At 41.4% G+C, this 14,293-nt stretch overlaps 1 protein-coding gene and 1 long non-coding RNA gene across 2 annotated transcripts; one reads left to right on the forward strand and one right to left on the reverse strand.

Moving 5' to 3' along the window:
* Positions 1–539: 539 nt before the first annotated feature.
* LOC103430226 (uncharacterized) lies at positions 540–7,506 on the reverse strand. The gene is made up of 4 exons (XR_003767460.2): positions 7,328–7,506; positions 2,281–2,376; positions 1,395–1,467; positions 540–774 (listed from the first exon to the last, which is right to left on the reverse strand). It is a non-coding gene; the product is annotated as an uncharacterized lncRNA (long non-coding RNA).
* Positions 7,507–10,171: 2,665 nt separating this feature from the next.
* Positions 10,172–13,474, forward strand: LOC139190090 (uncharacterized). The gene is made up of 2 exons (XM_070809826.1): positions 10,172–10,612; positions 10,724–13,474. Exons 1-2 carry the CDS (start codon positions 10,172–10,174, stop codon positions 13,472–13,474), a joined length of 3,192 nt encoding a protein of 1,063 aa, XP_070665927.1.
* Positions 13,475–14,293: the final 819 nt, after the last annotated feature.

A 14,293-nucleotide genomic window follows, 5' to 3' on the forward strand; every position in this document is an offset into this window, starting at 1 on the left:
TGTTTGTAACTCTTTTTACTTATTTAATGACATTTGTAAACTTACAATTAATGAGTCGTAAAGGTTGTTTGGATTTAAGTTATTATTTTCTAGTACTAATATATTGTCATACTTTTAAAATATATATCTTAAAAAGGGGCCTTTTTATAAATTTCGCACAGGGCTCCCGAAATCTCAAAGACGGCCCTGCAACTAACAACCAACCACTGGCCTCGGTTTTTCCTTATCCATTTTTTTCTTCAACTTTACGTTTCAGATTTAAAATGCAACTCATCATTTTCCTCTTTCTTTGACAAAACGATATCCTAAACTTCTCTGGTTTACATAACCGCAACGGCGATTCGTGCCACTTTGTCCCAAAACCTTAACCTCGACCAGAGTAACCTATCGTTTAAAGAGTCTCGACAAATGGGGAACAAAGAGATGGGGAAGAAACCAAATAAATAACAGATTTCGGGAAGGGGAAAAACAAAGCGAGTCACAACATGTAACGGGCAAAACGACTGTTAGACGAATAATGCCGTCGTACTCATACAGCATGGAGTAAAACTATCTGCTATATTAAGTGAAATTTAAGCAGTAAAACAAGAGAAAAATGGTGTAGGACAAGCACAATTGCTCTCACAAAGTCAACACTTCACAATTCAAATCTAAATTCAGAGTTTAATACACGGTGCAGCCGCTGCATTCAAATTATCGTTCAGTCATCAACCGGAAGTGAACAGTCCAGGTCGATTCTTCCTCCATGACTCACCGTAGATGCCTGGCACGACACTATTAAAAAAAAAAACAAATTAAACCCACATACATTACGGTATTCCAATTCAACTAATGACAGTCCGTAAACATCTGGCAGATCATCTGTAAGAACACTATTAACTTGTATAGAAATAATCTGTCTAAAAATACTAGCGAAAACCTCAGAACTTTTTCAGTTTAAATTGCCACATTTCCTGGACAGTACGTAGAGGCCACAAAAACCTATCGAAATTATGTGACCGAAGGAGATATAAACCCTTCAAAATGTTCAGGTGTTTTGTTTATGGTGCTTTGAATTCAGAAACTAATTCGAGCATTTGTTAGACAGCCCGTTATGAACAGAGAGAAATTCTTCTATGCCAAAATAGATGAGTAAACTAGAGTGAAGGTATACGAACAAAACTCAACATCTATACTAGTATTAAGAAGTTGAAAGCCACAAAGGAGGCTAAACCATGAGATGTAAACTGATTCCTTTTTAAATGGCATCCCAATCCCACATTACATACTGGCTCGTGATACTATCACATCCAAAAACATCATAGCAAAGTACATATAGTGAAGTCTAATATAACATAATGATAAGATTTTATCACCTAATGATATCGGACAAGAGAAGGATGTTAGAATGTTACCTCTTGCCAAACTCCATTAAATATCGCGACACATTGAAAAACACGAACCACAGCAACACAATGACCAAAGTATCTGTCAAGATTAAGGAACTGAAAAATGCAATATAACAGCAGAGAGGAAGCTGGAGAACCCTAAACTAAATCTGACAAAAAATGATGGGATAATTAGTAAAAATCTTGAATCCTCATCAGTATTACTTCCTCAAAATGCATTTTTCCGGCTATTCATCAAGAGCTATAGCATTGCACCATATGGCAGATGCTGATGACCAAAAACACAATTTTTTAGGATACTTATATATGACAGTATGGTAGAAAAAAGTAAAACAAGCTCAGAAATATGGTCAGTTCTTACTTCTCAGTACACGTTGATATGAGAAACTGCCAAAGAAGAGGCACCTTTCCAAATCATAACAGCAAGAAGAAATTTCTTACAAGCTCAAGAAAAATGCCAAGGGCCATTTGATAACTAGTTCGTTCTTAGTTTTTAGTTTTCACTTTTTGTGCTTGAGATATGAGGGAAGTATACAAAAAATGGAGGGAAGAAGAAGGTGATGACAGAGAGGTGAAGAAATAAAGAAGAAGGAATAAAACATAGTCTTGAAAGTGAACACAACTTGAAATGATTTTGGTTTTTAGTTTTGATTTTGTGTGTCTTTCCTTTTATTACATCTCTCATTTCTCCCATGTATTTCCCTCTATCTCTACACAAAATGAAAATTACAAACGAATGTTATCAAACGTTCTTAATTGTACACTCTAGACTCACATGTTAAAGGAAATAAGTTTAATCATAAAAGTATGTAAACCTATGTGATCTCTAAACTAAAACAAGACAAATATCAAGATGAACGAAGAAGAAAAAAAGATGTAAAACGTAGGATACTGAAGAGACAACGCTCCCACCAATCCAACATATAGAGCCCAAATGTGACATTGTAGAGATAGATCTTTCGTTGAACCCAATTCATAACTCCACAATCTACAAACAATAAGTTAAAAATACATAAACAATGTAGAAGAAAATATACATAAGTACATCAATACAAGAAAAATATCAATTCACAGAAATTCCAGTAATATAAAATCTAGTCGGATGAAGTTGACAGAATAGCTTATAGCTTGGCTACACACACGCGCATGCACGAGTACATGTAAATGTATCTAAGATCCAACCCTGAATGACTGCCAAATCCATCTTCAAACATGCTAGAATACAACAACAACAACAACAAAGCCTTTTCCCACTAAGTGGGGTCGGCTATATGAATCCTAGAACGCCATTGCACTCGGTTTTGTGTCATGTCCTCCGTTAGATCCAAGTTTTTATTCTTCTGTTGAGATCTCCATCTAATTCTCCGTTCTCTTGCAAGATAGATCCTAGGTAGCGAAAACGGTCACTTTTTGTGATCTTCGCTAGATTGCTCCGGTCATTAGTGTGGATAAGTATATAAATGGATAGAGATAGGAAAGCAAACACAAGATGTACGTGGTTCACCCAGATTGGCTACGTCCACGGAATAGAGGAGTTCTCATTAATTGTGAAGGGTTTACACAAGTACATAGGTTCAAGCTCTCCTTTAGTGATTACAAGTGAATGATTTACTACAAATGACATTAGGAAATATTGTGGGAGAATGATCTCGTAACCACGAAACTTAAGTACCGGAGTGTGGTATCGTCTTGACTTGCCTTATCTGTCTCATAGGTAGATGTGGCATCTTCTCTGGAAGTACTCTTCCTCCATCCAGGGGTGGTATCTGTAACTGGTGGAGATGCACAAGGTAATGTATCAATTTCACTTGAAGCTTACTTGTAGTTTCAGGCTTGGTCAAGCGCGATACAAACCATGTAGTAGGAGTCCCCCAAGTCGCCGAGCTAGGGTATCTGCTGAAAGAGGTGACAGACAAGGTAAGCAATCAGAGCTCCGGCTGATTGTTCACATTCTCCCTATCTTGCAGGCAGCATGAAGGATAAAGAGAAGAAAAATGAGAAGAGATGATATGGGATACTTTTGCTTTTGAAGAAGTAACTTTCCACAGGCTTATTCTTGAACTGGGCTGGAGGGTTTTCTGGTTTCCTCCAGAGTATAAGGCCAACTGAAGAATTTGAGGGTCAAAACAAGTCCATCAAATCTAGAGTACGTTCGACCCTGCTGATATGGGATACTTTTGCTTTTGACAGAGTAGTGGATGTATCGGCACGTGTGCTGTTACGCTTGTCTCCACATGCTTCCTTGTATCCTTCTCACTTGCCCTAGCTGTTCCTCAGGCAGATGTGGTATCTTCCCTGGAAGCCTAAGATGTTGAAGATGAGTACTCGAGAGCAATGCCAGGTAAGTAATTCCAGGCAGTCAGTTCCTGGCTGGAAGCTTGATTCCAAGTGCTGACTGATTGCTCTCTTTCTCCTTGTCTTGCAGGTAAAAACAAGGCCAAAGGAAAAGACAGGGAAAAAGCATGATATGGGATACTCTTGCTTTTAACCCTGATGATATAAGATATTCTTGCTCTAGTATAGCTTGTTTACAGAGGTATTATCGGGGGGAAAGAAAGCTGAAAATTTCGAAAGGCTTCGTTGGGAGTGCCCTCTCAGATAAGAGGAAGGGTTGAGCATTTTTGCAGGTCTGCCTGTCCGTTGGGGATGGATGTCGACATATATAGGAGTCTCCCTAACATCAAGTAATAATGCTATTCCTTTACCCTGCTTGGTCAGAGCACGGTAGTGGGAGCTGTCAGCTTCACATGTTTTAACTCTGTCAGAGCACTTTGAAAAAGTGGTATGTGGTATCTGGAAAGCTGATGTTGCGTGTGAAGATTACAGACAAGCTTTATCCAAGGAGATCCAGCTCTTGAAGTTGGGAAAGAGGTGCCTCTTCGGTTTTCGAACAAGCAATCCTGTCGGGGATCTGGCTCTCGAGATTTGGAGAACGATGCCTCTTCGATTTTTGAGAAAGCAATCCTGCTGGGGGTCTGGCTCTCGAGATTCGGAGAGCGGTGTCTCTTCGATTTTTGAGAAAGTAATCATGGTGGGAGTCTGGCTCTCGAGATTCGGAGGGCGGTGCCTCTTCGATTTTGGAGCAAGCAATCTTGTTGGGAGTGTTTTCTCGAATGTGAGTAAAGGTTGGGCATGTTTGCTAGTCTACCTTGCCACGAAGCACAGAGGTTGACACACAGGGACTTTCCAACTATCCAGCAGTGGTACTGTTCCTTTACCCTCTCTTCGATTTTTGAGAAAGTAATCATGTTGGGAGTCTGGCTCTCGAGATTCGGAGGGCGATGCCTCTTCGATTTTGGAGCAAGCAATCTTGTTGGGAGTGTTTTCTCGAATGTGAGTAAAGGTTGGGCATGTTTGCTAGTCTACCTTGCCACGAAGCACAGAGGTTGACACATAGGGACTTTCCAATTATCCAGCAGTGGTACTGTTCCTTTACCCTCTCTTCGATTTTTGAGAAAGTAATCATGTTGAGAGTCTGACTCTCGAGATTCGGAGGGCGGTGCCTCTTCGATTTTGGAGCAAGCAATCTTGTTGGGAGTGTTTTCTCGAATGTGAGTAAAGGTTGGGCATGTTTGCTAGTCTACCTTGCCACGAAGCACAGAGGTTGACACACCGGGACTTTCCAATTATCCAGCAGTGGTACTGTTCCTTTACCCTTATGGGTAATAATATGGTAGCTAGACCTTCAAAATTTATGTGTCTAAACTTTGGTAGTGTTGTTTCTTTGCTATTCTTTTACCCTTCTTGGTCAGAGCGATGTAGTGGGAGCTGCAAGCTTCACATGTCTCAACTTTGTCAAAGAACTTTGGCAAAGTTATCTGTGGTACCCATGAGCTACTGTTGCGTGTGGGAAGTGGGTGATTGAACAGTACGATTCATGTGCTTTCTACTTCGCCAGAAATCTTCGACAGAATGCCCATAATTTCCGCAAAGCTAAGTGTGCGTGTGACAGGTGCTGACGAGGCTGGAAAAGTAGGTGCCTCTTCGATTTCTGAGATCGGCCCTCGTGGTCTCTGAGCAGCCCAGCTTTTGAGAAAGCAAGCCTCTTCGATTTCTGAGATCGGCCTTCGTGGTCTTTGAGCAGCCCAGCTTTTGAGAAAGCCAACGCCTCTTCGATTTCTAAGATCGACCCTCGTGGTCTCTGAGCAGCCCAGCTTTTGAGAAAGCAAACGCCTCTTCGATTTCTGAGCAGGCGCCTCTTCGATTTCTGAAGCTTCGTCGAGTGCAGATTTTTATAGGGGCTGACATTAAGTTCCAAAGCACACTTGAATATCCACCAGTAGAAGCTCCATTCTTGCACTTCTAAGATCTTGATTTGTCCGACCTCTTCTCTCTTCAACACCTTTGAAAATGTCTGGCCCCTCCGACCGTCGTTTTGACTTGAACCTTGTTGAAGAGGTAGCCCCGCCTTCTCCAGACAACATATGGTGCCCATCCTTCGTCTCCCCTACTGATCCTCTTACTGTTGGGGATTCCGTGATGAAGAATGATATGACCGCTGCGATAGTGGCCAGGAACCTTCTCACTCCCAAAGATAACAAACTACTTTCCAAACGGTCTGATGAGTTGACTGTTAAGGATTCTCTGGCTCTCAGTGTTCAGTGTGTAGGTTCTGTGTCTAATATGGTCCAACGCCTATTTGCTCGAACCCGCCAAGTTGAATCATTGGCGGCTGAAGTGATGAGTCTCAAACAGGAGATTAGAGGGCTCAAGCATGAGAATAAACAGTTGCACCGGCTCGCACATGACTATGCTACAAACATGAAGAGGAAGCTTGACCAGATGAAGGAATCTGATGGTCAGGTTTTACTTGATCATCAGAGATTTGTGGGTTTGTTCCAAAGGCATTTATTGCCTTCGTCTTCTGGGGCTGAACCGCGTAATGAAGCTTCAAATGATCAACCTCTGATGCCTCCTCCTTCTAGGGTTCTGTCCAGTACTGAGGCTCCGAATGATCCCCCTCCGGTGCCTTCTCTTTCTGGGGCTCTACCGACTGCTGAGACTTCTTCTAAGCAACCTTTGTGAAGGCTCCCTCTTGTTTGTTTATTTTGACTCAAGTATATATACATATTTGTAACTGATCGGGGATATCAATAAATCAGCTTTCCTTCATTTCAACGTATTGTGTTAAATACACCAAAGCCTTCTTCGCTAAGTTCTTTGAATTTTCTTTTGTTGAAGCTTGTATGTTGAAGCTTTGTGAGTGGAGCATGTAGGTTGAGGTAGTGTTCCCTTAATTTCCCGAGTGAGGAAAACTTCTCGGTTGGAGACTTGGAAAATCCAAGTCACTGAGTGGGATCGGCTATATGAATCTTAGAATGAAAGTAAAATTTTACGCTCGAACTATATAGATATGTTAGCAATTAATGGCAAGATCACTATATCAGCGGTAACATCAACCGGATTGCTTGCTTGCAATATACATACACACACACACACACACACACACATATATATATATATATAATACCATCATTTTATGAAAACCCAGACATAAACTAAGACTTGCTTCTGCTCAACTGTTGGCTAATAATCCAATCACAAATTGAAACATAAAAACTTCGAAACAAATCCCCAAATCACCCAATCAACTAAAATGTAAACTTTATCACAACTAGCCACAAAACTCACTGATCAAGTAATAATTAACATAAAATAAATAAACTAAATAAAAGAAAAAAGCACATGAATTTGAGTACCAAATTATCAATCAAAGAAAATAAAGGATTTACAGGAAGAAAATGAACCAACTGACCACCAAAAATGGTGGTTTCCAAAGCACATCAATATACCAGAAAACAATCAACACCCATTTTACAAAAACTAGTATAAATCACAAAAACAGAGATAATTAGCTCACCAACTCAATTGGATCGTATCAAATTCCAAAATAAAATCGCAAAATATAATTAAGCAATACAAGAATAATATGAAAATACCTGACTTTTCCTCCGCGAGAGAGAGAGAGAATTTAAAAGGCTGTGTTGCGTTCTGTTATTTTCTTTCTTCAGATAGAGAGGAGAACCGCGTCTTTTAACTAGAAGGGCATTTTGGGGATTATCATTGTTGCTACCAACTTTGGTTCTCGTTTTCTTGCAGCTTCTTTCTTTTTTTTTTTTTTTAAGTTACGTGAATATCTTATATTAATTTTTTATAAAAAGAGAAAAACAAAATAGAAAATGTGAGAAGAGGAGGATGAAATGGGATAAAAAGAGGAGATGAGACAATCCTAGTCCAAAGTTTAATCTTCTTGACTCTACTTTTAACCTTGCACTCTAGAAATAAATAAATAAATTATTTAATTGTTCAATTAACGTTGTCAAAATTTTAGTCTTTAGACTCAATTGTGCTCGGTTTTACCAGTTAGATGACTAAATTCATTAATTGACTAAATGATATTGGATAACAGTTAGACTCTAAGGGCCCGTTTGTTTGGCTTCGCTAAACATCATTGGATTAGACTGGACTGTAATCCGGTGTTTGTTTCACACGAGGACAACGTTTAATGAGACTCGCTCCGACTGAGTCCGACTAACAGCTTCGCTAGAGGGTCTTAGCGAGACCCCCGAAATTGGGCGGACTGCTAAGACCACACTACTACGCTTCACTCCTACCCGCTTCGTCCTCCCATCTGCCTCTTCCTCGCGTCCCACAACCCATTTCAAACCCAGATCCTGCAAAATCTGCCTCTTCCGCTTCATCCTCCCATCTGCCTCTTCCTCTCATCCTCGCCTCTGCCTCTTCCTCTGCAACACCCTTTAATCACCGCTCATATCTGAAACAAAGCTCCACCTACTGCCCAAACCTCAAAATCCAACCACAAAAATTTTATAAAAAAAAAGGCGAAAAAATAACTACAAAATCCAACCCAAAATTCAAAATCCACACATTGCCAGAAAATTATGAGATGACTTTGTAGGCGGAGAAGGCAACGCATGTATCAGAGGAAGGAGAGAGATCCGAATTTTTTTGGCAAAAAAAGGATAAGGAAGGTGGAAATTCTTAACAGTGGCAAGAGGGTGAAGAGGATGAGCTTGTTTTGAAGGATTTGCGATGAACTTTACACATGCGTTTCGCAGAAAAAGATGGAGGAAAGAAGAAATGGGGCTGAGCCAGAGGTAGAAGAAAAAAGAAGATGGTTCTGGAGGGGCGTCTGTTTGGAGTAAAGTGAAAGAGGAATAAATATGCATTAAAAAAACATAAAATATTATTATATAAACATTAAATAATATAAAATATTACTATTTATGCATTAATTAATATAATATTATAGTTGATTAATTGCTCTGCTTTTTAGTCCGACACTGCACCAAACGCTTCACTAAGTTAGTCCAGCTTAGTCTAGTCTAACCCAATCCAGCTTAGTCCCTGAAGCTAATCCAGTCCGAGATAGTCCGGTGCAACAAACGCACCCAACTGAATAACATGGTTCATCTATTTATATTGGATAACAGTTAGATGACTAAATAATTTCAGAATTTATTGATTGTTAACCCAGATCCTCTCCGGATCCCCAAAAACTGAGTCTAAGGATCAAATGATCCAGGCTGTTGAAATTTGATCTAACATTTATAAACAGGGGGCCTCTAAAAGTTATAATAATTGTAACCGTTAGATCAAATTTCAACGGGCCGGATTATTTGATTTTTAGGCTCAATTTTTTTGGAATCCGAAGAGGATCTGGGCTCGCTAAGTTGACCTTTAAGAATGACTTGGAATCTAAACGGTTAGAATTAGTTGAAGAAATGTTATGAGAAATTCTTTCTTTATCTATTAGTACCATAGTCTAGTGACGTTTCACTTCGCTTGTAAGTGAAAGATTTCTTTGTCGAATTCCATAAATGAGAAATCCTATAACTAATTATGACTTATCTGTCATTTAGCTTAACCCAAATCCTCGCACTTAGTATCGTTGTTTTAAAATACCAAGAAAAAAATAAATAAAAATAAAAAACCTCATTATCTTTGGGAACTTTAAAAAAGCACCTGGTACTGTTCACTTTAACGAAAAACCACATTTTTACACTAAAAAATCAATCCTGGTACTATTCACTTTACTCTTTATTTTGTCTCAACTACAGCTATCATATTTATTTAATATTGTAAAATGAGGCAACCTTCCTCCTCAAACAAATTGCAACACATGCTTTCTCCATGTGCTTCCACTCGTTTAATCGTTGTAAAATGAGTTTTTCTTCATCACTAGTTAGTAGTCTCATAATTTTGAATTTCATTAATGGCAAGTTCAAACCAATTTATCTCCATACTTTTTAGTGTACATAATTTATTGTACTCCAAATAAACAACCCCCAACTATAACCTTCAGATTTTCCTTCTTAATTTTTAAATTCCATCGTTTTTCGTTTAACTTTGTGTTTTCATTTTAAAATGCAACCTAATCCTTTTTTCTTTCTTTTCTTTTGACAACGATATTCTAAACTACTCTAATTTTATAAAAAAAAAAACATTTCAAGCTCGAGTGAAAGGATGCAAGGCAAACATTAAACAGTACAAAACTCCAAGGACCCGGCGCCCCAAACACAAATGCAAGACCCTAACCCCCGGGACCCAAATCCGTAACCCTAATTCCTGGCACTGTTATGATCCCACATTGACTACACTTATGGGAGTGTAGGGGTTCTTAAGTCCTTGGGGTCCTCCCACCTATTGGACTAGTCTTTTGGGTTGGGCTCTTCCCTTGGGCTTGAGTACCTAACAATTGGTATCAGCCTCTCGATCCTGAGTCTCCCTCTTGTATGCCCCGCCACACCACCAATTCTCGAATGTCTACTGTTGAATCGCGCCTCTCCGCCGTGGAAGCTACTCTGGAAGCCATGGGAGCCATTCCTCAGCTGATTCAAGCTTCCACCGCCACTTCCGACGCTCGCTTCACCGCCCTCGAAACCAAATTCGTCATTCTCCTGGAGCATCTCCATCGCGACCCTGGTTCTCAAGGCGGTGCTGACTCTTCACACGTACCACCTCCTTTCGTACCAGATCCACCGCTTCCTCCTCCACTTGTGCCCGATGATGGTGATTTTCGCTGTCTCGACACTCCCGGGTTTCAGCACCGTGATTCTTTTGACGGCGGAGGTTTTACTCCTCGCCCACAGTGGTCCCATCGTCTGGATTTTCCCCGTTTCTCCGACGGCGATGATCCATCCGCGTGGATCTATAAGGCTGAACAGTATTTTGCTTATTACCACACTTTGGAGAATCAGAAAGTGCTGACCGCCTCATTCCACTTCGAGAACGAGCCGCTGCAGTGGTTTCGTTGGCGCGATTGTGTCCATTCCACTCCAACCTGGGGTGAGTTCACAACTGCTTTGTGACAGGAATTTGGTCCACCGGAATTTGAGGACTGCACTGAGTCGCTCTTCAAGCTCCGCCAAACAGGTCCTCTTCGTGATTATATTGTGGAATTCAGGCGCCTTGCCACTCGCACCTCTGAGGTTGGCCCTATTCTCTTGAAGAGTTGCTTTCTGGGGGGTCTCAAGAAGGAATTGCGTTACGATGTTAAATTGCTTCGTCCTTCCACAGTTCATGAGGCCATTTCCTTTGCTGCCCAAATAGATGCTAAACTCACTGACTTGAAACCCTCTCCCCAAAAATCTCATCTCCTACATAAACCTCATTTCGCCTTACCTCCACATTCCCTTACTCGACCTCATCCGCACACCCTCCCTTATAAGAAACTCACCCCTGAGGAAGTTCAACGGAAAAAGGACAAGGGCGAGTGTTGGTTCTGTGATGCAAAGTGGGTTCGAGGGCACAAGTGTGTCCATACTAAACAGCTCATTATGCTTGATGTCTGTAATGAGTTGGAGCCTACCGACGGTGAATTGACCTGTGACTTGCCGGAGCCTACAGAGTGTGAATTGCTGGAGCCTCTTGATCCTTCCATCTCAAGCATGGAGTTAAGTGCTTGTGCTTTCTATGGCACTACTGAGCCACCCACGATACAAACCATGAAAGTGTCTGGGGTGCTTCACACCCTCCCTGTCACCATACTCCTTGACTCCGGTAGCACCCACAATTTTGTGGATTCAAGGTTGCTTAAGCAGCTCGGGTGGCCATGTCACACCACCAAACCCTTCGATGTCATGATTGCAGATGAGGGTAGAGTTCGCGGTCAAGGCTGTTGCCAACAAATTCCCTTGGAATTGGGAGCATATCGCTGCCACACTGACCTCTACGCACTTCCTTTAGGGGGTTGCGATGTTGTATTGGGTGTGAAATGGCTCTCCTCTGTGAGTCCAGTCTTGTGGGATTTTCAAAACTTAACCATGGAATTTTGTGTGGGGAAAGACCACTATAAACTTGTTCATTCCACTGCTCCAGCGTACTTGGTGCAGGATACTGCTTGTCAACAGCTTGAAAAAGAGTTTAAACACTCTAATTGGGGAGTCCTCTTGTATTCAATGGAACTTAATCAATTGGAGGCATCAAACTTGACTCACCAGCAACTCCTCGAACTGCAGGGTATGCTCAGGCAGTTTGAAGAGGTGTTTAAGACTCATACTACCTTACCACCTCCACGGGCTCATGATCACCAGATCCCATTGCTTCCTGGTTCCAAGCCTCCGAGTATTAGACCATACCACTATGGTCCTATGCAGAAGACTGAGATTGAACGAGCTGTGCAAGAACTTTTAGATGCTGGATTCATCCGACCAAGTCATAGCCCCTTTTCATTTCCAGTTCTCCTGGTCAAGAAGAAGGAGGGCACTTGGAGACTTTGCATGGACTATCGTGAATTGAACAACATTACCATTAAGGATAAATATCCTATTCCATTAGTGGATGATTTGTTAGATGAATTGCATGGCGCTCAGTATTTTTCTAAGCTTGATCTTAGGTCTGGATATCATCAGATCCGTATGCATCCCTCAGATGTGGAAAAGACTGCATTCCGAACTCACCAAGGGCATTATGAATTCTTAGTAATGCCCTTTGGTCTTACAAATGCTCCTGCCACTTTCCAAGCCCTTATGAATGACATTTTTAAGCCTTACCTCCGGAAGTTCATATTGGTGTTCTTTGACGACATTTTGGTTTACAGCAAGACTTGGGAGGACCATCTTTCACACATGCACCAAACTTTGGATATACTACAGAACCACCAATTAGCAGTGAAGAAATCAAAATGCTCTTTTGGACAATCACAGGTGGAATACTTGGGGCACATCGTATCTCGTGATGGGGTGGCTGCGGATCCTACTAAGATTCAAGCAATTATAGATTGGCCAATACCAAAAAATGTCAAAGAGTTGAGGGGATTTCTCGGGCTCTCCGGGTATTACAGAAAATTCATCCCCGGTTATAGCAAGGTGTGCCAACCCTTGTACCAACTAACTAAAAAGGATGGATTCATTTGGTCCCCTGAAGCCACGGCAGCTTTCCAAGCACTAAAAAGAACAATGACTTCCCCGCAGCTATTAGCCTTACCCAATTTTTCTATTCCCTTCACTTTGGAATGTGATGCCTCTGGCAACGGAATAGGGGCTGTGTTGCAACAGAATGGCAGACCTATAGCTTTCACAAGTCAAGCTTTGGGACCACGGAATCAAGCATTGTCTACATACGAAAGAGAGTTGATTGCCATTGTGAGTGCTGTCAAAAAATGGCACAACTATCTTCAAGGGCGCCACTTCATCATAAAGACAGATCATAGCAGCTTGAAATACTTTCTGAGTCAAAGAACTAACACCCCGTTCCAACAGAAATGGGTGGCCAAATTGTTGGGATTTGATTATGAGATACAATATCGGCAAGGCCATGACAACATAGTGGCTGATGCCTTATCTCGAGTAGTTGGATCATCCCAATTACAAGAGGAACCTCTCAGTGACTTATTGGAGTGCAAAGCTATAACATACCCCTACTTTGGGTGGCTGGATGAACTTCGAAGAGGGTTAGAACAAGATAGTTGGATTCAAAGCAAGATACAAGAGGTGCTAGCATATTCTCAAGCTGCTGCAATTGACCCCAATCTGTCCAAGTACCATGTAGACAACGGTTTCCTCAAATACAAGGGTCGGATCGTGCTTAGCCCATATTCAAGCTGGAAGCGAAAGGTCTTTTAGGAACATCACTCCTCTCCAAGTTCAGGCCATGAATGGGTTCTAAAGACTTATCAGAGATTGAAGAGGGGTTTCTATTGGGTAGGAATGAAGAAAGATCTTAGGTCATGGGTGGCTGAATGTCGAGAATGCCAGCAAAATAAGTATGAAACCATCTCCCCTCCCGGATTACTTCAACCTCTGCCGATTCCTACACATGTATGGAAGGACATAAGCATGGATTTCATCACTGGTTTACCCTTGTGCAAAAGCAAATCAGTGATCCTGGTAATAGTAGACAGGTTGTCCAAGTATGCTCATTTCATACCTTTAGCACATCCATATACGGCAAGCATGGTAGCTCAGGAATTTGTTGATAATGTGTTTAAACTCCATGGAATGCCCTCTACCATTGTGAGTGACAGAGACACCATTTTCATGAGTGTTTTTTGGAAAGAATTTTTTAAATTGCAAGGTTCCAAGTTGTGTATGAGCTCGGGTTACCATCCACAGAGTGATGGCCAGACCGAGGTGGTGAATCGGTGCCTTGAAACTTACTTGCGATGCTTCACTAGCTGTCAACCTAAAAAGTGGCTCCACTGGCTTCCATGGGCAGAATGGAGCTATAACACTTCCTACCACACTTCTTCAAAGTTCACCCCCTTCGAAGTGGTCTATGGTTATCCACCACCACACATCGCGTCTTATGAGCTTGGCACTGCTAAGTTGGATATAGTGGAGCAAGGGCTGCTAACTAGGGACAAGCTGTTAGCAATGCTTAGGACCAATTTACAAGTAGCTCAGAACCGGATGAAAACACAAGCGGATAAGCATCGGAGTGAA

This window comes from Malus domestica, chromosome 12 (genome assembly GCF_042453785.1).
Source record: "Malus domestica chromosome 12, GDT2T_hap1".
Classification (NCBI taxonomy): domain Eukaryota; kingdom Viridiplantae; phylum Streptophyta; class Magnoliopsida; order Rosales; family Rosaceae; genus Malus; species Malus domestica.